The 22,036-nt window shown below is 44.5% G+C and overlaps 2 protein-coding genes across 2 annotated transcripts in view; one reads left to right on the top strand and one right to left on the bottom strand.

Annotated features, from left to right (window-relative positions):
* CTNNA1 (catenin alpha 1) overlaps nucleotides 1-22,036 on the top strand; it is a 90,588-nt gene that overhangs the window by 23,013 nt on the left and 45,539 nt on the right. The gene's annotated exons all lie outside the window — the stretch shown is intronic.
* On the bottom strand, nucleotides 16,585-20,470 carry LRRTM2 (leucine rich repeat transmembrane neuronal 2). The gene is made up of 2 exons (XM_010718863.3): nucleotides 19,600-20,470; nucleotides 16,585-19,266 (listed from the first exon to the last, which is right to left on the bottom strand). Exons 1-2 carry the CDS (start codon nucleotides 19,601-19,603, stop codon nucleotides 17,723-17,725), a joined length of 1,548 nt encoding a protein of 515 aa, XP_010717165.1. The 5' UTR covers nucleotides 19,604-20,470; the 3' UTR covers nucleotides 16,585-17,722.

Raw genomic sequence — 22,036 nt, 5'->3', positions numbered from 1 at the left:
AAGGCTGCTGCCCTTCAAGAGAAGCAAAATCCTGAAGCAGAACTGAAGTGCTGTCTGGAGTCGTGCACGTACTCGTGTGGCTGTGATGGCTCTGTCTTACCTGCTCCCTGCTGTCCTGCCCAGCCCTCACCTTTCCTGCTAGGCATGCTTTCTCCAGTGTTAACAAGTCTAATATTTTCTAATACTGTACAATACAGTTGCTTCTTAATTATTGTGATAGCCTTGAGAATGGGTGGAAAGAAGACTTGAAATGAGGGGTGACTGCTTGTTTGTGATGTGGCACTCGGCAGTGTTTTGCCTCTACCGAGGCATAAATGTGCATGAATTCTACTTCAAAGTTTTGTTTTTAGTCTGTTTCAGAATTCTGCTTAGTATAAAAATATTTGAACTTTATCTATGTCAGATAATGTATTTAGTCAGTTTGTTCAGTACTACTTGAGTACTCCCTCAAAATCGGAGAGAACAGATAGAGCAGAGCATGTAAGATTGTGCGGTGACTGCTGATCTGTGGATAAACAGCCTCCTAGCCTCCAGCAGGATCATGCTCTCAGTGAGCAGAAGTATTACACACACAACTGGGCTTTTTAATTTCCCTCTTGCTGGATGAAAGGGGCGATGGAATTATTGCAAAGCTGGGATACTCTGGTATTTTGTGCACTGGAACAAAATACTTGTGTCTCAATTCCTTGATTTCCTCGATTTCCCTTGATCTGAATAAAACTCTGCATTAAGTTCTGTCTTTCTCCCACCTTCTGAATCTCATCATGTAGAAGAGGGCAGTCGCTGTGTATACACATGGTGCTCTGCTGTCTGCTATCCAGTGGTATGAATAATGAGTTAAGCTCTCTTTCCTTTTTTCTCCTATCTCTTTACTTTCTTACAGACAGCTATAGAAGCAGAATAGATCTTCACTGGAGTTGCTCTTCTAGGTGTAGGGTTTAACACCTAGACCACGCTCTTTGCTTAGCGTGTTTTATCCTGTTCAAACAAGCTGATGTTCTGTAATGCTCATAATGTCTCCCGGAGCTTTACAGCTACTTTGTCCCGGAAAGTCAACTGAATCAATACAGAATAATTAGCATTTGTGGCTTATCCAAGTAGTGGCAACCCTCTTGAATGTAAATAGAGGCAGAAGAGTGACTTAATCCTCCTCTAGTGTGAGGAAAGGATGAGGGTTAAGCTGTATCTTGAAATAGAGGAGAAAAACTCATCTTGCCTTTGGTTTGCCCAGGGCCGTGTTCCTTCAGCAGGAGAAACAGGAGTTAGAGGCAGATGGGAAGAGGAGCAGCAAAGGAGGGACAGCTCGTATGTGCCAAGGGTTCAAACCTTTCTGCTCAACTCTGGTGGTTATTCACTCAGAAAGCCAGGCAGACAGGTTTATCATTGCTGAATTGCTAGTCTGAAAGTGTAGTCTGAAAGGGAGGTTTCTTCAGCATAGCAGTAGCAAAGCCGTGGGCTGTCAGGCCAAGAACTTTCTTGCAGAGGTGTGCTAAAAGTACATTTTTCTCATTGCCGATTAGAAAACAAAACCAGCAGACGTTTCCCTAGGGATCAAGCCGTAAGGGGCAAAGTAGGACGTCTGCAGAATTTGCATTGGTCAGTGGAAAGGCAGTGCCATCCACTGCAGCTCGTTTCACAAGTAGCTGTGCCTTTAATGGTCTGAGCGTGTTTTTCTTTATCCTCTGTGTTTCGGGCTGAGCTTAAATGTTGCGTGAGGTGCAGCCATTTGTGGATTATTGACTCATCCTGCATATATGTTAACCTTTCACTGTCAAGAAAAATGCTTTTGCCATTCATAGGGTGCTCTGCTGCTTCCATATGTGGCCAGAAAAAATAAAATAGCTTCTCAGCTCCAACTCTTTTCTGCATGCCTGAGGTGCTGTCATCTGTGTTTAACTGAATATGCTAACTTGAATTGACATTATCAGTTACTTTATAAAACCTGTGGAAAGAGCTTGAAAAATGAAACCTGATAGTACTTAGACAAATAAAAAGGTTTCTGAAAGCAGAAGGTTCTCTTCTGTGTCTCTGACTCTGTACGTGTGATGTCTCAAGAGCTCAGCATCTCTGGAGCAAAGGAAGCTCAGGAGACATGGGGGTGTGCAGTGCAGTAATTTGGAGAGCTGGGCTGCGGTTCCTGTGGATGCAGACAAGTTTGTCTTTGCTGTTTGCAGACTGGCTTATTAGTTCGGGCAGGAAAGGTGTTCTGGCAACAGGCAGGTGTCCCTGGAGGGACTTTCTTTGTCCTTTCTGCTTTCTGCTTGCTCCAGATTTTCATTCGTGCTTACCTTTCATCTGCCAGGCTTCTGTAGAATGCATTTTGGTCTCCTATTTAAAAGATGGGCTCCTTGAAAAATAAAATAGATGTACTTTTTATTGCCTTTGTGCTAAATTGATTGAATTTTGGGCTACAATTTCCACCTACAAGTGGGGCAGGCACCTTCTTTCAATGCCAAATTTAAGATTTTACAATGCAGAGCAGCTGTACGTAGAAGAAGCTTAGGGGAGGCAAAGCATTTAATATCTTGATGTGCAAAACTTGGAATAATTCTGGTTAATGCATGTTAAATACATTGGTGTTCTATTGATGCATGGCTATTGTTGTGTCATATTTACATTTCTTTGAGAGGAATATGAAAGAATGCTGGTGATCCTGAAGCATTTTGTGTGACTTCCTGGGGACATGCCTCATTTATGTGCCTGAGCCTTATCTATATTTCAAAGCTGATTTTCATACCATTTCTGTTGATGGGTTTCAGGTTTACTCCAGAAGATGTTCATTAGCAACACTGGTTTACGATGCTTTAAAAAAATATGTATATATCCTTTTTTTTTTTTTATTTTCCACTAGCAAGAAAACCCAGAGCTTGTTCATAGCACATTCACAGTCCTCTGTCTAATAGCAGGAGGTCATGACAGATGGTTCTCTTCTCAGAGCTTCCCAGCAGTGAGTGTCAGTGATGGCCCAAGCCTTAATATCTCCATTTACTTGGTAGTTTTCAACTTTATACCATGCATTGCTTCCAAGGGTATGTTAATTTTATTCAAAACATCTTCAGTAGGAGTCACCACGTGCTGCCAGACCCCAGCCATTGCCTCTGCTGCTGTGGAGGCTGAGCAGCTGATTGTGTTAAATTGCCCAGATGGCTTCTGTGTCTGGTTTGAATTCCTTCATTTCTGTTTTTAAAAGATTTGCCTGTCGACCTTCTCCACTGTATTGAAACATGTAGGGAGAGAGTTCCTGAGCCTCTGGCCAGACCCGGAATGCTTCTGTTCCTCTGGTAACCTTAAGGCTTATTTGCTCATCCCCACAGCAACTTTGAACCTTTACTTTGAGGACAACTTTAGAAGAATTGTCATTATTGAGTCATTTCAGGGGAAGAAGGTGACAGGAGAGCTCTGATGTCAAGTAAAAAATAAGGCTGCAGCTCTATCATTTGATACTGTTCCCCTTAAATGCCAAATTGTGAATTTCCTTAGAGGCAGAATGAGTTTTTGGGCACTTCTCCAGGAGTCAAGGAATCCCAATTCTAGAGGTCAGTGGACTGCAAAAAGCAAGAAAATGAGAAGTTAATGCAGAAATAAGTGGAATGAGGTTTAGGTTGGGAAGAGAAAAGTTGAAAGCTTTTCTGTCTTGCACCTGAGCAGTTGACCCTTTTGGAGCTAATGGCTTGCGAGTTGGTCACATTTCTTCTTCTGCGATGATATTTTAAATCGGGTCTGTAATTAAGATTTGTGAAGACCCTGCCTTCCTCAAAGTGGATGTTCTTGTGCTGCTGAGTTGTAAGAGCCAGTCCAAGGCAAGGTAGTAATGAAGCAGCCAATCTTCATGTCCTGGTATTCCTGCATGCTGAAATCTCCTCTAAACTTTTATCTCCAGCCCGTTCTGTGGAGCTGTGAGAACATCTACTGTTATTAGGGAACATATTCACTTACCTGCTCCCCAAAACTAAGAGTACTCTCAGCTGGAATTTTGGAAACCTTTTTGAGAGGACAAGGCAGGCAGCTTGTATTGCTTCAGAGCATTTCTGGTGTCATTTCTAGTAGATGGATTAAATTTTTTTAATGCACTCTAGAGCCTTCCTCTATGGCTTTTGGTTATATGCACTGCATCAGAAGTGAGTAATACCTATAGGAAAGCAGCCGTTTCAGTGCCAGGCTGTAGTGAACTGTATATTCAGTTAAAGCTTTTTTCTCAGTGTAAAAGATTGATCTTTTACACTGATCTGTTTTTTCAGATCATTATCTACTGAAGCACATTCAGTTTTCCTGTTTTTCTGCACCAGATTGTACACTTGTATACATGAGTTCTGTTTGTTTTGAATAGTTGCTTCTTTATCATCTATCTCATGCTAATTTAAATCGTGTCTAGTGGTTTCTTTGCAAGTAGCAGTTGGTAAAATAAGCATGCAAGGTACCTCCTCATCCCATGTTTCTCTGCCTTGCTTCCTGCCCTTTTTCTGAGCTCCTCCTTAGATGATGCCACAGTACCGCCTCAGCTTGCTGCCTTTCCTGACTGGTTTATTTCCTTTGACATCTGCTTTCTTTTGAAGAAGGGCAGCTACTTTGTATGTGTCAGCCTAGTGCTGGAATTTTAAATACTTTAATGCATTCTCATTATCTGCAAGGGTGGCTGTCTAATTAGTTAGCTTAGTAAATAATGGCTTGATAGTGTCTCTGGAAAGTTATGCATGCCACAGTTTTAATGCCTTTCTAATCCTGGCCAGTTCCTTGGTGAGTCACTTGCATGGGGTAAGAGGGGGAGGTAGAAGTAAGGGTGCTGGCTTTCTTGAACTCAAACCAGTATTGTCAACCCGTGGTCAGTAAGGTTGTTCTCGCTTCCAGCAATTTTGTCTTCTGTGGGGGGAAGTGAAGTTATCAAGATCTGTGTGTGGGAGGGAGAGGAGATGCTAGGCTCCGGCGTGTTGGTGCTGGGAAGGCTGGAGGTGCTTGTTAGCTCGTCCCTCTGCAGTTAGTCAGCTTTGATGCTATTTCCAGTGATTTTAATGCCTTTTGCTTCCTGTCGAAGGCAACTTCAGATTTAGTATTTCACTGCTATATTGCAGGGTAGATTTGCTGAATCCTTTTCTACAGGAAATACTTAAAAATCTGTCACAAACTAAAGCTATTTATATTTCTAATAATGAATAAAGGTTACATTAATTCTAGCTTTGAATGTCTTATGACTTTATGGGCAGGATTGTTTCATTATCTATTTCTCTGAGCTGTCTTGCCAGGAGTTAGGTGGCTTTATTCCCAGATTTATAATGCATTCTCTTCCTCTTGGAAAGGGCATATGCTGTCTTGGCTCACTCTTTTTAATTTGAGTCTTGCAGGGGTCTGTGTTGTTCCAATTTTAGTTGTTCTATTTCTAAAGCCTTTCACATGCATGTAAAATATGATAAAAACTAAAATATTTCAAGGCTTTTACAATGACTTTGGGTGTAAGCTTCAGACTGCTTTTCATCTTTTCGGATATATCTATTAGTTCATTTAATCTACAAAGGAAAAACTTGAGATATTTTTTAGATTAGGTTAGTAATTAACATAAAAATGAAAGGTTTAGCCAGTAAGAAGAGACTCTGGTAGCATCTTACTTGCCAGCCCCAGCAGTTGTCTCGTGGCTCCCACAGAAGGTTTGTTACTCGAGGCATTCTCCCCTCCATCCTTCCACGCTGGTCTAACCAGCAAAGTGGTGAGTGAGATGAATTGACCCACGTCCAAGCTGAACTAGTTGTCATTCAACAAAACAGCATTAGAGGAAACAGCTCTAAGTACTGGCAAAATCCCACGCTGCCCTCCTGGGGCTGGGCTGCTGTCATTGTGGAGTGACTTAGGCTAGGCCAGGTGGGGAGATGTGTGGAGCCGTGCCAGGCTGCAAACACTGGAGGTCTGGCAGGATGCTGGGCCTGCTGTGAAATCACCTCCGTGCACCTGGAGTCATGGAGAGTGGAGCTTAGGCACTCCTCCCTCCTGAGGGCTGCGTGTGAACTGGTGGGGCAGTGCAGGGACAGGGCTGGGGAGGGGTTCCCTGTGTGAAGGTTGGGGAGGAACCTGCCAGATTGCACCAGTTCTGAGTGAGATCCTTTTGGCATGGCTGTCAGAGCTCACCTAGGTAACGTATTTGAGGCCATGAATCCCAACCTTGCAATCTCATTAAACATTCCAGGTGTGTTTGCCTTGTTAATGCTGGGTCTCTTGCTTTTGAGGTTTTCCAAACTCTGCCCCTGTCTCAGTTCTGCTTCTGAATCACAACTTCATCTAAACTAGGAGAACTTGGTTTTAGAGTGTGGCATGTTGCCAAGCTTGATTTTCCTGTTGAGCTTTTATGGAAGCAAAGTTCTATGTTGTAGCAGGTTGATTTTCTTGGTATCCTGTGTGACTAAATATTTTTGTCTTGCTGGTGGAAATGTGTTGCGGAGATACAGAGCCTGTATGTACCTGACTGTGAAACCCAGGCTGCTAACTTCTTTAGATGTAGGAATAAGTCTCAAGAGAAGGCTGGGATCTCCATTACCTGGTAGAGCTCTCTCACAAAGGTTTCATACCAGTTTAATTTCTCCTCTTTCCCAGGCCAGACATCTCTCTTCCATCCATCCCCTCACCAAGATCACTGGTGAAAGCAATGGTAAAAAAATTACTTTGAGCACCCTCAATATCATTTATTCCCTCGAGAAATAAATGCATCAGTAGCACTGCACAGCGATTCTAAAGCTTTGATTTCACCTTTGCTTATAAGAGCACTTCCTCTTATTACTCTCCTGTGAAGGTATTTGAATGAAGATGGTAGTTACCACTGCATCTGGAGGACAGGCAGGGTTTGCATGTGTGTATGTATACAGGTTAGTTATTTACTGACTGGATTCCTGCGTGAGCTGGCGATGAAACTTCCCACTCCATGTGAAGTGATGGGCTGCTAACAGAGTCCGGTGTTCCCAGCATTGCCCTGGATTGACAGCTCTGCAGTGAGGTGAGGCTCATGCATTACAAATGGATTTTGGCCTGGAGTGATCTTGAAGGTCTTGGTCAGCTGCCATTAAAGATAAAAGATGGGAAATTTGGAAGCTGAGTTAACTTGTGAGTTCTCCTGATTTTCCCTTTCCTCTTAGGGAACAGACTATGTAAGACTATGTAAAATCACAAATTACAGCTCTCAGATGAGGAAGTAAAATTTTTCAGAGTATTTTGTATTAATGAAAAGCCTACAAATATGTTACTAATTTGAATTATGTTTCAAAGTCAAGAGGAATGCTTTTGATAAAAGATAATGAATGGTAAAATAGGCCTTTCCCAAAGTATTTCATTAATTTCTTTTAACTTGTCAAAGCAGAAATCAATCTGTGTAATGTCCTTACACGAAGCTGTTTCAATAATCACAAAAGTCCTATTTTCTGCTCAGAATGCTTTTTTGAGTCAGATCACAGAAACCTATTGTTGTTCTTTATCACATTGTGCCTTGTCTCTGAGCAACCTTTGTCGACTATGTGGTCTTGTTACCAAGTCCTAATTCTTTCAGTAGTTTAAAATATGTTTTGCATAAGCAAGTGTAGGAAACTCTATATAAAAATAACTCAAAAAAAAAAAAAAGAAAGCATAGTTTAATAGTTTATTCACTGAAAACAGTGTACAGCAACTCAGCCACACTTAGCCTGCAGCTGGTAATAGATAGAAAGCTTAGAGAAATGTGACTGTGAAGTAAGCACACGATTTTACAGCCACTGGTTAGGGTAACATGGTATGGCTGAATCTGAGAGATAATTTTAAATGATTATTTAATACGGTAGAGGAGACTGGTAACATAGCATCTGTGCTTTGTGCCCTCTTGAAAGTGAACTGCCGTGTTTCTGCCCTTAGAGATTTAAATTTTGATATCTAAATCTGATGTCCAGTGAGTAACCTCGGGGCACTTGTATGTGCTTGTATCAGGTGGGCCTGCTTTGTCATATCTCTGTCACACTTTGCATACATGTACGGAATTTTAGAGGCATGAGTGGTTGGGTTGTTTTGTTACCTACATAAACTCGTCTGTTGTGCATGGCTTCCTTGTTTCACTGATGTCTAGTGGTCAGGAAACACGGACCCACGTTGTGGTCTCGTGGTTACAGTGCAGGCTGCGCTCGGTGGCATTACAGTGAGCAGAAGAAATGTGCCACATTGTAGTTCAGTTTGCATAGACAACTGAAACGGTGCTTTGCTGATGATCTCTTACTAATTTTCCTGATGAAGATTACAGTTTTTGAATGAATGGAGGGGAATATTAGGTGTTTGAAAGTTTCTCTTTTGATGATGCAGCTTTACTTGGGCTTATTCAAATGATGGAGTACCCACTGAGAAGAGGAAAGCAGTCAGCAATCTAATAGCACTGGTTCATCTGAATGTGGTATAAAACTTCTTCATGTGTCTCTGGACACTCTCATTGGCATGCTTTGTCAAATTAATTGTTGGCCATGGACAGTTGTAGATATGAAGGGGTAATATCCCAGAAATTTATCTGTGTGGAGCACTGGAGTAGTTCTGTGCTTTGTCAGCGCTTTCATTTGTCTTCATTGTTTTACGGGGTGCTGTCAGACAGCTGTTAGCTGTTAGATCCATGGAGGATCCCGGTGTCCTGCTGCTGTGTCACAGTGAGGCACCGAGCAGCTCCAGCAGTGTGGGAGCCCCTCTGATCTGCTGGTCAGGCACAGGAGCTGAGCTCTGAATTCAGTCCTTAAGCGCTTCTCCCATTTGGAGCTTGAAGAAAAGTTCCAGATCCTCCAAGTTTCAGATTTGTCAACAAATACCTCAATTGCCAATGGATCTGAAACTTGGAGTAGCTGAGGCATCGCAGCTTGTTTGGCAGTGTTTGAAGGTATGTCAGTTGCGTGGTCTGTGCATATCTGGAATGCCCTACTCCTGGTTTTGCTGCTGTGGGCTGTGTGGGTGCTGAGTTATTTTAGCGATCGGCAGCAGGTGTCCCTCAGCTGAAGGAATGACGAGTTTTAGCTGGTCTAAAGCAGAGAGCTGCTCTCTGCTTACAGTCTGACAGCAACACCTGGCAGAAGTTCAGAACAGGGAGAACACAGCATGCTGCTTCGTGCTGCTGGTGAAGAAGGGCAGACATCACATCCGTGCAAGTTACCACTGCAGACTGGTAATTTGTTGAAGCCACATTATTTTTTTTTTTGCTCAGGACTGTGATGTTGTGTTAGCAAGCTTTGGCAGGTACCATATCTGTGTATTTTTGTCCTGTAGTGCAACCTAATCAAATGGCTAAGCTTTCAGTTTCTGGTTTCTTAGCATTGGATGCTAATTGCAGGAAAAAAGCATTTATCGTGGAGTCAGCACTCCCTTATTTCCAGGTTTCACAGGTGCCGTGGTGCTGATAGATGTCCCAGAGCTGAACTGATTGTCTATGCAGAAGAATATCAGCTGGTAGTGGTTTTCTCTTCCTGCCTACCCGTGGCTGTTGAGTTCCTGAGGGTCTGAACCCCACAGATGTGCTGTTGATATCCATAGAGCTCCCAGTTATTGTTAAGAGCTGCCAAACCGGTGACCTGTGCTGTGTCCCAGTTGGTTCTTTTTTCAGGATTACCTGGGGAGATTAAGAAGGAATTCCGTGTCTTTGCTGAAGCGTCTTTTTCTATCCAGAGGACAATACAGATGGAGCTTTCTCTGCCCTGTGTATGAGCATTGTGGTTAGGCACCAGGCCTTTTCCCCTGTCCCCAGCTGGGCACATGCTGAGCTGCCTGCTTGCTGAATGACCCTCTCTGGTTGGGTGGGTTCAGCCCCGTGTGTGCAGAGCTGGGACTGCCAGCAGTGCTGCTGGGGATGTGCTCACCGGTGAGGAATGCACAGGTATTTTCCTGTTGCAAGCCATTGTGTGGTGTCTTTAGTGGTGGAGGCTTATTTATAGTCTGTGTCCTTATCCCTTTCCCCATTTCCTTGCTGTTAACAGATTATATCATTATCAGCTGTGGTATGAGCTCTATTAGTATTAGAGTTTTTCTTCCCTGAAAGATTAAAAACTTCAGATGGCATCAGGGTTGAAGCAGTTTGTTTGAGGGCAGGAAATGATAGTCCTGGTTAACTGGCACATGGCTTCAGAGGCAGAGGGTCTGGGCATGTGATGGATCATTTAGGAGCTGAAGAGGAGAGAGCCAATACCTCATAATAAAAGTACTTACCGTAGGGCTGAGCTGGATTCCACATCCATGCTCTTCTCTGTATTTTTAGCTCTTTGCACTCATGTAAGTAATGTTGCTTTTGCAGTAAGCTTTCCTGCAGTGTTTTGTACACTTGGTGAAGGATATTTCAGGATTTCTGTAGCTGTACTGTTGGGAAGCATCTTGGAAGGACCTTTCTACTTGAAATGCATTTCCTGTATCTAGTGCTGTTCTTTAATCTCATGCGGTCTCACAAAACTCGTTCTACCTATTAAATATGCAGTAAAGCTGTTCTGTTTGGTACAAGACTGTATGTTTAAACAGCAGAAGTCCTCGTTGCTCTTGTATTTTAAAATTAAAAATTCAGCTGCAACACTACCTCCAGATTTGGAGCCATTAGAATGGATTTTTCAGATTTATTCTCCTGATTATAGTACAGAAAATTAATTGCTTTTGACGGTAAAGAATTATGACCCATTCATTATTTAAGAACCTTCTTGATGGATGAACCATTTCTACTTCCAGACTTTTTGTGAAGTGAGGCTGCATTTTAAACTGATATAAGCATAATACACCCATATCAAAGGATGGATGCACTGCATCCTTTCTAGGGGGTTAATAATTGGGGAAAAAAGAATGAAAGCACTTAGTGCCTCACTTGTCTGAGTGTTTAGCATACAAGTAGTAGAGCCTGCTGGGAGAAACAGGAGTAACTTGCTTGAACTGCATTTAAAATAACAATATTTTTAAAAGGAGGATTTAAAATCCTAGTTTGTCTGTGTGTGTTCCATACTGGAGAAAAGACCTTGCACCTACTGCAGGGGGGTGGCCTGGCTCTCCCATCCGCGCACCACTCAGCTCCTCGCTGTTGGCACTGCTGCTTCAGAAGTTCTCACATGATTTCTGTGTGTGTTTAAGCCTTTGGTCTCATCCACTGAACAGATGAAGGAACAAAAGAAGAAACAGGTTTTTAAAACTTTGTCAATTAAAAACAGCAGATCTGTAATGATGGTTTGGTTACCTTTGAGCCTGGAAATGTTTGCTGAATGCCCTCAGCAGCCAAACCTCTTCAGTCATTCATCGTAGAAGTAAATATGGAACTTTGTGAATGAAACATGTCCAGTCATTTTTCTCTGTTTTATGAGATAATTTTTATGAGCATGTGGTTCTGATGTCAAAGATGGCAGGTAAAGTTTTAATACATTGTAAAGCAAATGTTTTCCTAGCATCTAATAGTAATCAAACTGCTGACAAGTTGCTTTAATGAAGTATCTTTCTTTATAAACATATAACTATAAAGATTAACTTCAGGGTTCCCGGGGTGTGTGACCTACTGCAGGGAGTTCTATCCCTTAAACAGCATAAAACCACAGACCTGGAGGGAGGGAGGAGGGGAAAAGGGGGGAAAGGGTGTCCGAGCTTCCCTGTTGTGCTTCAGTTCTCCTCTTGGGCTGTGTTCTTGAGTCTTCATTTTTTCACAGTTGCTTTAACACAGCCTACATTTAAAAGCTAGCTGCTAGTGATGCTGACAGTTTCTTATTGCTGATTGATTTCAGAGGTTTTGCATAGAATTATCAGAGTACCATTTTTTTCTCCTATGTGTCTTACCTTTCCTTGCGAAAACAACAGCTTTTGCATTTTTAGAGAGATGCTTTTTATCTTAAAATCAATCTCTTTGAAAGTTTAAGAAAATACATCGATCCTGTGCTGCTTTGAAGTATGAGAAGGACTGAGGAGCCACTGACTTCTAAAAGCCATGAGAACTTGAGTTAGCCAAACTTAGTGCACGAAAGGAGAAAGCAGCTCAGGCTCAGATACCGAAGTGACTTTAGCTGGCAGTTCCAGTGCATGTAATCATCTTGGAACATCCTGAAATGTGTTCTTTCTCTCAGCTGTTGTATCGAGTCTTTTGGGTTGTGCCCATGAACTTGTCACTTGTCTAAATGAGACTGTCCTGGTGTTGTTGAAGCACCATGACTTGGAACACAGTGTTACAGTGGCCTCTGTAAAGGATGCTTGTACGGGGCTGTATCTCTCTGTCACTTCCTAGGCTGTAATAATTCAAAGCCAGGGAGATGTGCTGTGGTTTGACACTTCTGCATGGTGTGGTTCCTGCTGCTGGAGGGGACGGGCTCCTGCTGGCACTGACGCTGCCAGCAGCTCTGCCAGGTGGCCCAGGGCTGTGCCCATGGGTCCTGCTGGCTGCCATGGCTACAGCACAGGGACCGGCCCGAAGCTGGCTCGGGATGCTGTTGGTGTGCTCTTAGACCCCAGTGGATGTAGACAGTTGGACACTCTGCTTGAAAAAGGAGGGGAAAAAAAAAAAGAGGCAAATCCAGTTTTACAGTATACACAATTTTAATAACAAAATTTTTCTGTACACTGCACTTCTTTTTATTCCATTACTTACACCCTCCCCCCATCAGGAACTGGCTCTTTAACTATAATTTCAATACAGTGCACTGGGGGCTCTCCACCTCGTTGCTGAGCTGGTAGAATAGTTCACTCGCTAATGTCTCATGGGGGTGAGAAGCAAAACAGGGTGCTGTTTTTGTTTTGACTTTAGGGTTTGTTTTAACAAATGAGTGGCTGAGGGCTGGCAGGTGGAGGTTTGTGCGTACATCACAGGTGCATGAGCCGTGTGGTGTTCTGTCCTTAAAATGCATGAGTTTTGCCCTGTCTGAGGTTGGCTATATCCATCAAAGCTGCTGTCACCTCTCCCTGAATACTCTCAGAAAAGATTTTTGTTCAAGGTGTGAAATGCTACATTTCCAGGTGACTAAAATGATCTCCAAGCATCCCATTAGCACCATGGCTTAAAAAGGAAAATCTGTCCCCACTTCCAGTGCATGGGACTCTGTGCAGTGCAGAAGGGCATAGGAGGAAGGATCTGTTTCTGTGCAGCTGCCTTCAGCTTCTGCTGCTGTTTCTTTCCTTTCTTTTTTGTTCTTTTTACTGGAGGAGAAGTTCTGTGTTCCTTTCTGAACTTCCTAATTTTTATGTAAAGCTTAAGATGAAATTCAGCTTTCTCAGAAGACTTCATAGGTCTGAACAGATGGATTTTAATAGCTGTGCAGCTCACAAAATTAAATCAACTTTATTTTCATTAAAGTAGTACAGAAATTAACTTAGGCACATTAAAAACCAAGAATGTAGTGCAGACTTCTGATTAAAGCCACTGGATGTTTCTGGTTTACATGTCAGCAATAGACTGCAGCCTTTGAAGGGGCATACAGGCTGCGAGCTCAGATGCTGGGCTTTGCGTGCAGGCTGGGCTTATCTCTGAAAAATCACATAACTTCTGCAGCAAAACAAAACCCAACATTGATTCAGCAGCATTAATTATGTTTCGTTCTGATGGAAGTGGGAGCTCTGCTGGCAGAGGAGCGCTCCCTTCGGAGTCTCAGCGCTAACCCGTTTTACTCTCGATCAAGTAATTCTTGGTTGTGTGCATTTAAACGATGATCTAATGCAGAGCGACTAACAAGAGGGGAGCTGAAAGCATTAATTCAGACCTGTTCCAACACGATGACTCAAATGGAGCTTGTGCTGCCTGGTTTGCATTTCGCTTGCACGAGGGTGGGGAATGGAAGCGGAGGCAATCAGGGAGGCTGGGGGATGTCTTTGGGTGGCACAAGGATCCTGGAGCAATGGAACAAATTTCCATTTCTAAATGACCCTGAAGGTTTGTGTGATGCTGTACCTAGAGGTGGTGAGGCACCTCTGTCATTTACCGTAGAATCACAGAGTGGTTGGTTTGGAAGCGACCTTGCAGCCCCCTCAGTCCTTGCTGTGCCCCCCACCAGCTCAGGCTACCCAGGGCCCCATCCATGGCCTTGGACACCTCCAGGGATGGGGCAACCACACATCTGGGCAGCAGTGCCAGGGCATCACTGCCCTCTGGGTGAAGAATTTCCCCCTAATTGAGTATCTGCAGAAACCAAGGCTGTGCAGTAGGGTTGATAGTCTCAGAGAAGAATTTAACAACCTCTTCATCAGTCAGTGCTCATCCTGAAAAACACTTAACTTAAGCCAAATCATCCTGCTTTGTCTTCCATAAACAAAATAAATCAGACTGCTGACTAAGGCAATTATTATAATCCTCTCTTTGTTTGGAAGAGTCACAAGCCATTGAGAATGGAAGACAGTAACTTTAAAACAACCAAAAAGGATTAACAACCTCTCACGGTGCCCTTGTGTAGGGCGATGGCTGTGCCTGCAGTTTGCTGTCCCTCCCAAGGGAATTCAAGTTGACTTTGCTGCTCGTGTTTGACATTCTGCGGGTTTTATTGTACCCGTTACCCTAAAGGTGATGTTCATGGAACTGCTTTGCTCACGCCTGGAACCTGGCAACAAATGGTTTAGGAAATGGCAGGTATAAACCACAGCTTCTGGGAGAGTAGCTGTGTGTTGGAGTGTAAATGTGAGTGGGGCTGAGGGAGGCAGCATGGGTGGGCTCCCTGCCCCCCAACCAGCAGAACCTGCGGGACCAGCAAAACTGGGCTGATGGGTGGGAGGAGAGAAGTGGAGCACCCAGCTGGGGCATCAGTCTGTACTCTTCTGGGGGAAAATTACAAGCTGTTAGAGACAGAGGGGCTTCTGGGCACTGGAAAGACACTGCCATGGGAGGAACCTCATGCTGCAGTCAGGAAATCATAGAAAGATTTGGGTTGGAAGGGACCTTTAAAGATCATTGTGCTTCAACCTCTCTGCCATGGACAGGGTAGCCAACCCCTAGATTAGGCTGCCCAGGGTCCCATCCAACCTGGCTCCGTGCCTTGTGAACTCCCAGCTCTGGGCTGGCTGCACATGGGGCAGGAAGGTGGGATTCTGTCCTGCAAACACAGCTTGGACATTGGTGTTCAGTGCTGCCATCTGATGGGTGGTAGTGATGCACTAAGATTAATGATGTGGGCACTGGAAGTTGAGTCATGAGAACTTTGTCTCTGCTGATGCCTCCATGGAAACCACTGCTGCTCCCTGGTACCCTTGGTGCAGGCATGGGGTCAGCCAACACAGTAAGGGTGGCACAGAAGGGTGGGCTGCTGCACGTGCTCTGCCAAGTCCAGCAGGAACCTGGGGCTGAGGGAAGAGCCCTGGGCACCGATTGCTGGGAAGTCAGCCACACACCTACAGTCAGCCATACACCTAGGTTTTGTATTGGCTTAGGGCTGAATCACGTGGGTTGTAATCATAGGAATCGTAGAACCATGAATCGTAGAATGGCTTGGGTTGGAAGGGACCTCAGAGATCATCTAGTTCCAACCTCCTGCCACAGGCAGGGTTGCTGATCACTGAACCTGATACCATACCAGTCTGCCCTGGGCTTCAACCAAGCTGGCCCTGGGCACCTCCAGGGATGGGGCATCCACAGCTCCTCTGGGCAGCCTGTGCCAGGGCCTTGCCATACTCTCATTCACTCCCTGTCCACCTGCCTCGCAGGATTTATTATATTCAGTTAAAGGCAATAAAAGCAGAAAAAGCAACAGTTGATTTCCTAGAATGGATGCAGATTGGCTTGTCGTATTATAAACAGTTAAGGGGGTTCAAAGAGAACTTCATGGAAAACCATAGTCTTCTCTGAACCTCTTCTACTAAAGTACAAAGTCGTAGGAAGTACACAAAATATTTGTTTCATAATAAGGGCACCGTAAAAGTAAAATGATGCAAATTAATATCTTCAAAACCAGTAATTGAAAAAATCTTTATGTAAAATCTGAACAGAAGTCACACTTATCTTGCTATAGTTGCCTCGGACGAATTCATTTCACAATAAAACATCAAACTTGTATAATTGCACCCTAAATACCTCACTAAGTGGTAATACAGATATATAAAAGCAGAGTGAAATAGCGAACAGATTTTTATGCAGTGATTTTTCTGTTCAGAAAGTTTGCAGAATAGTTTAGTACAACACAATTAGCATACTGTAATTACTGATTCGTTCAAGGTATGTTGACACTGTGAGGAATTTCTCTTCATCCGTGTTTGCTGGTAATTGTTTAACACTGCAGCATTGGACACAACACATTTTTTAGTTATACATACATGTATATATATATTAAAAAATGCCATCCCTCTGGTCCTTTTAACTTTGGTTAGAACGTTTACAATATTTGAGCAGTTGACTTAAAAATAATGTAATCCTTTGCAGACCCCCCCACCCTCCCCCATGGCATCTCAGTACCACTGTCACTGCATAGATCTGCAAATATTTACATATCATTTCATAATATAGTATAAATAGCAATATGATACCTCTGGTTAAAGAAATCAAATTACTCCTGAAGAATGAGGTGCGTGTGTGTGTGTATATATATATTTATATAAGAATTTTTTAATGGCATACTAGTTTAGATTCTGTCCCATATTGAGTAAGAAACAAAACATTTTTTTGTGAACTATTCTATAAACTAATCATTATCCTAATGTATAGGAAGGTACGCAGCTTTGAGCTGGTAATTACCTTGAATTTTGGAAGAGGAGGACAAGTGAGAGCTTATATTACAGGGGCTAATTCTGTCTCCAGAGAAACCGTGGAGTTAGTGCATGAAAATAGCTCCCAGCAAGAGGAAGCCTGGGGGGGTGAGGGGGGGAACAACAAAGAGAGGTTTCTTCCTTCCTTCTCTCTTTCTTAACCTCTGGTTGATATTTACTTTTAATTAAGAAAAACTTGTGTTAAGGGTATTTACACATGAAAAGGTGTGGAAGTGCTGTTTGTTCGTAGGCGTAAGTCATTAGCCCGAATGCATGAAAAGCATTATCAAGGCAAAGCAGAGAGCTGGTCGGATTTGAACGCCTGTAACATTTAGATCATCGTACCAACCTTCCTAATTAAGCACCACCAGGTACTCTGCAAGTGCCTGGAGAGCCATCCTGGTTAATTGGTGGTCGTGTGAACTGCTCCTGCCTGCGTTTGCTGCGAGCTCGAGCAAGGTATGTGTAAGCAAGCCAGACTGTGAGCATGGAGGTAGGAAAACTGCCTTAAAAATTAATTTGCCAGTCCCCAGTGCATCTAAATCCCCACCTGAACCTTAGTCACTTTTTTTTTTTTCCCTCTCCCCTTTTTACTCGAGTGGAAATGATCAGAGGAGGAAAGCCTTCCTCCAGCGTGCCTCTGAATTGAGCAGAGCCAGCTGGGATGTTTGGCATCGCACAGCTGCGGGGGAACAAATGCAGTGTATGTTCCTCTGCAGGTCTCTGTGCAGACATCCTCCCTCCTTCCACCCGGGCTGATTTTACTGGGGAAAGTGGAGTATGGAGACTTGGGTATAAATGGTACACACAGTCAGAGAGTTACATAACATGGAACATTTTACATAGTTTGAGGTGAGCATCTCTTTAGACTTTTAAACACTAGGAGTGCAAGTTTAATGTGATCATTGCTTCTTTAACACTGAAAATATTATGGATTTATTTAAAAAAAAGAAACTTAAAAATACTGCACCACTCCATAGACAATGCTTCCATTGAGTAGCTTGGAAAATTAGGCTTTACGTCAACATTTGTAAAAATTAGAATCTGCTGTAGGTCCCCTACAATTTTAAAATAGGTTACTTATCTGGTTTAATTTTAAGTATTATACTTCACATTCTTTATATGGCAGCTGCTGACACTTGCATTGTCCGTAGCCGTTAATGATGATGAAGGGTCCTTCGTGGGTGGGTTCGTACTCATTGTACGGTCCTTGGTCTGACATATTTGCCATATGTAGCCGCGTTTGGGATCGGAGCTGCCTGTGGTTTTGAATCATTGAGCACTGCCTAATTCTTCTTAATGTGGGAGGGCAGCATTTCCTGGAGATGAACACTATAAAAATGATAAAAAAGAAAGAAAACAATAAAGCCATTGTCCCTGTAATTACCCTCTGAGTGAAGATGGCATTGTTTGGCTCGGGGAAGGGTTCCTCGGTGGTGACGACCATGCCTGCCGTGGTGGGGATTTCTTTGTCTCCCATATGGAAATGAGAGGAGCTGATTCCTTTCGTGTACTCGGTGGTGGGAGCGTCCGTCGGTGCCGCGGACGGGGCGGCTGTCGATGCGTTCCAGCAGAGCTGGAAGCCGTGCACGGCGTCCAGGATGTCCTCTCCCTGGGCGTGGTCGGGGCCGTGGCAGAGGATGGGATGCTCCCAGCGGCCCCGGAAGGTTCCCAGCCAGGCGGCCAGCGCGCAGATCCGGGCGCTGCATTCCCACAGATTGCCCGAGAGCCCCACGGTGCTGAGCGACGGCAGCGAGCGCAGGATCTTGGAGTCCAGCGTGCTGAGCTTGTTGTTATCCAGGAGGAGGGTTTTAAGGTTAGGCATAGTTTCAAAAACTGTTAGGTCGATGGCTTTGATCTCGTTTCCAGTCAAATCGAGCTTTTCTAAGGTGCCCCAGGTCCACTCCATCCCACACGTCAAGTTGCTAATTTTGTTCCACTGCAAGAAGAGAGTGTGCAGGCTGCTCAGCCGGAGGAAATGAGCAAAATTAATCTTTGTCAGCTGGTTGTGCTCTAGGTGCAGCTCCCTCAGCTTGATTAATCCCGCAAAGCCATTGCGAGCCAAACTTCGCAAGCGGTTTGTGCTCAGATCCAGGAACTCCAGGCTACGGCAGTCCCAGAACAGGCGGACGGGGATCGTCCGCAGGGAGTTGGAGCGCAGATGCAAGGTCTGCAGCTTGCGGAGGCCGTAGAGCAGCTCGGGGTGCAGAGAGGACAACTGATTAAAAGAGAGGTCCAAATTCTGCAGGTTAAGCAGCTGGCTAAAAGTGGTGTTTGGCAAATGAAAGATTTTGTTGGAACTTAAGACTAATTCCTTAAGTTTATACAGTCCTTGAAAAGAATCTTCTCTGACTGTTGCAATTTGATTATGATCTAAGTGAAGCCAAGTAAGTTGACTGAAGCTCGCAAATTGATCCCTTTCAAGTTCAGTAATAAAATTGTGCCTCAGTGACAAACCTAGAGAGCCCTTTTCAGTGGTGTTTGGCACTGAGTGAAACCCCTGAGAGTCACAGTAAAAGAGTAGCTTCTCACAGCGACATTTTGGTGGACAAGCCATGCCCAAGGCAGGCAGCATTTTTAAAACCATGCTCATTGCATATAGTGCTGCCAGCATACGAGCCCCTAATGGCCACTTGAAATGTAAGCCTGCAGAATATAATTTAGGAAAACAACAAGATAGGATATCCTTATCAGTATACTTTGAACATCACGGTGGAAGATTTCACTGCAGATAACATTTCCATGCATTTCCGAAAAGCTTATTCTAAATGCAAGAAACAACTTAGTACTACACACAGAATACCAGCTATTACACTTAGGATGAGTCTTTATCGGCATTACGGAGGGTTACAGCGTCACAATCAGAACACATTTCTCTCACAAGGTTCACCCCAGCAAAGCGTGCTGTAGCACCTCGCCGCTGCCTTAACACACAGCCATCATTCATTAGACAAGGGAGAGAGAAAGGCACACACTTACCCATTCTTTTGAGTACATTGGAGGTTGCATTCAGTCGTAGTTTGAGACTCAACACGGTGAGTCTGTGAAAGGCTCTAACGCAAGATAGCCTGTGAATAATTTACTGGTTTAGGGTCCTTTGATATTAGTGCAAAATTGAATCCACCGTGCTCTCTTAGAGTATTCCTTTTGAAAGCGCCGGCGTGATCTCCTCTGACAGGTCTGCAGTTTTCAAGTCGATGCTTAATAGAAGTTTTCTTCCTCGGCGGCTGCTCGGCTGTTTAATCGAAGCTCACGTTTTCTTTTTCCGCAGCTGTGGGTTCCTTTAGTCCTAACTTGTTGATGGCAGATGGGTGGCTTATTGCTGAGAGAAGCTCCTGGAGTAGCATGAGTGCATTTACTGAAAAGCTTTTCAGGGAAGCGGCACAAGAATGGGTTTGCTTATGCGCTGCGACCACGCAGGGCTGTATATAGGCTGACGTCACCTGGTGACGTTCCTTTTGTTTGGGTTTTCCAGAAGCTTTGCTGTTTTAAAGCATTGTGCTGCATACTGCGATCGTGTTTGAGACCACTGATCGAGGAGGGGGAAAAAAAAAATCAGCTGTTAGAGCCCTTGGTCCCAGCGATGCGAGGAGCCGGAGAGCCGCGCACCGCCCCGCTCCCCCCTGCATTCCTGCTGGCTGCGTTCACTGTGGGCAGCGCAGAGCTGCAGCTGGAGCCTCGCTGCTGCCGGCTGCCTGTGCAACCCGGCTGCACTGGGGATGCTCGGGGATGTGAAGTGTGCCCGACTTGGACTGAGGGCGCCGATTAGCAGCGCTTTGCAGGGAGGTGGGGCAGCTCGAGGTCCCTGCGGGAGCAGGGGCAGAGGGGAGTGCTTTTGGGACAGGAGTGCTGTTGGGCATGCAGTGGAGTCCCTGCGGTGAGAAATGTGTTTGGAGTGCTGGGAAATTTCTGGAAAAAAAGCAAAGCTTACCTTAGAGCACAGGAAAAAAATTAATTGGAATCTAGCTTGACAGCTTGCAGTTATGAAATGAAGAAATCCATCTTTTTTTTCTTTCCTCACAAACCCTGGCTTTTGTATCACTTATTGCTGCATACCAAAGTGTAGGAGAGTAAGTCGCGTTTACAGCTGGCTTTCCCTGCAGCTCACAGCCCTTGATCAAGGGCCGGGACCCACGGTGACGGCGGGACCTGCAGCCAGCATGCTCAGTCCTGAGCTGGGCCGTGGTGCCGGCAGCCCTGCAGGGCCACAGCCTGGTCCAAGGCTGTATGCTGGGACATCACAGCTCCTGCTGTCCAGAGCAGACTGTCCTATGGGACTTCGTTGTCACCTTGAGACACGCGGCAGCAGCACAGCACGAGGTGCTTGGCGGTGCTTGCCCTGTGGCAGTGATGACCTCGGGACAGGGCTGAGCTGAGAATAGCAAATTCCCCATGCTAACGGGGAGGGAGACTAATTGTGTCAGAGGAGGTCTGAGAAGGCAGTGGTCATTTAGCTTCGTTATTAAACTTTAGCTCCTTATTTAAGTTCAGCCTTGCTGGTTTCTGCCTGTTTTTCTTTCTTTGTCCTACAGTGCAGCTGTGCCCCTGGCTGCAGTGCTGGACCTGTGGGTATTCCCACAGGGGAGGTGTTAAATGAAATGGAGGGATGGAGAGCACAAAGCACAAAGAAAAGCAAAAGCCCACAAAACAGAAAAATAAGTAACGTAGCTATTTTTAATGTTAAACCAAGCAGTGCTAGGTGAGTGTGTTAAATTGTTCTGTCACCGTAAATATTCCAGCATTTGCTCTAGACTGAAAGGAACACGTGTAAAGAAATGACACGGACCTATTCCAAGAGTTTTTCCATAGTTAATATTCACCGTGCAAGAAGTACGCAGCCAAAATCCAGCCTGAGCTGCCCGTTGCCTTGGGGGAGTACAGCAGCAACGTGCCTGTAGCTGTGCTTCTCAGCGCTCATCTGGTGCACTGTCCTGACCCCAGCGCTGATCTGAATGTTAATAGCACATAAATACGATAACACAATCTTTTAAGGAATGTTCCTAAGGTGTCATTTAAGAAAATTGAAAAAGCTCCGAGATGAAGAATTACTACCCTGCTGTGCCACTCTTTCCATTATTACCGAGTGGCCAAATTTGGGTACCTTTTAGAAGGGTTCTGCTTTTTCGCATCCATGCCTGTTGGTAGGTTCCTCCCACGTGATGGTTGTGTAATCTGGCACGGCGTTGGGAGTTGCTGCTTGCACATGGCAAGCTGCTGCCTTGCTGAAGCTCTTGGTTCTCTGTCCTGTAACCAAACAAGGGCTGTTTAGCACCTAGCCAGTGAGTTTCCTGTTTGGGAAACAGTGAATGTGAGCTTTACGGGTGCTTTTCTCAGCATAAACCTGTTTTTGTGCGTGCTTGTTGTGAGGCAACAGCTATTATTGAAGGCACACCTCCGATTCCTTTTAAACCTGAAA

The sequence above is a fragment of the Meleagris gallopavo genome, chromosome 15, assembly GCF_000146605.3.
Source record: "Meleagris gallopavo isolate NT-WF06-2002-E0010 breed Aviagen turkey brand Nicholas breeding stock chromosome 15, Turkey_5.1, whole genome shotgun sequence".
NCBI classification, from domain to species: Eukaryota; Metazoa; Chordata; class Aves; order Galliformes; family Phasianidae; genus Meleagris; species Meleagris gallopavo.
Note: the sequence above shows the minus strand (reverse complement) of the source record. Positions and strands in the feature narration are given on the sequence as shown.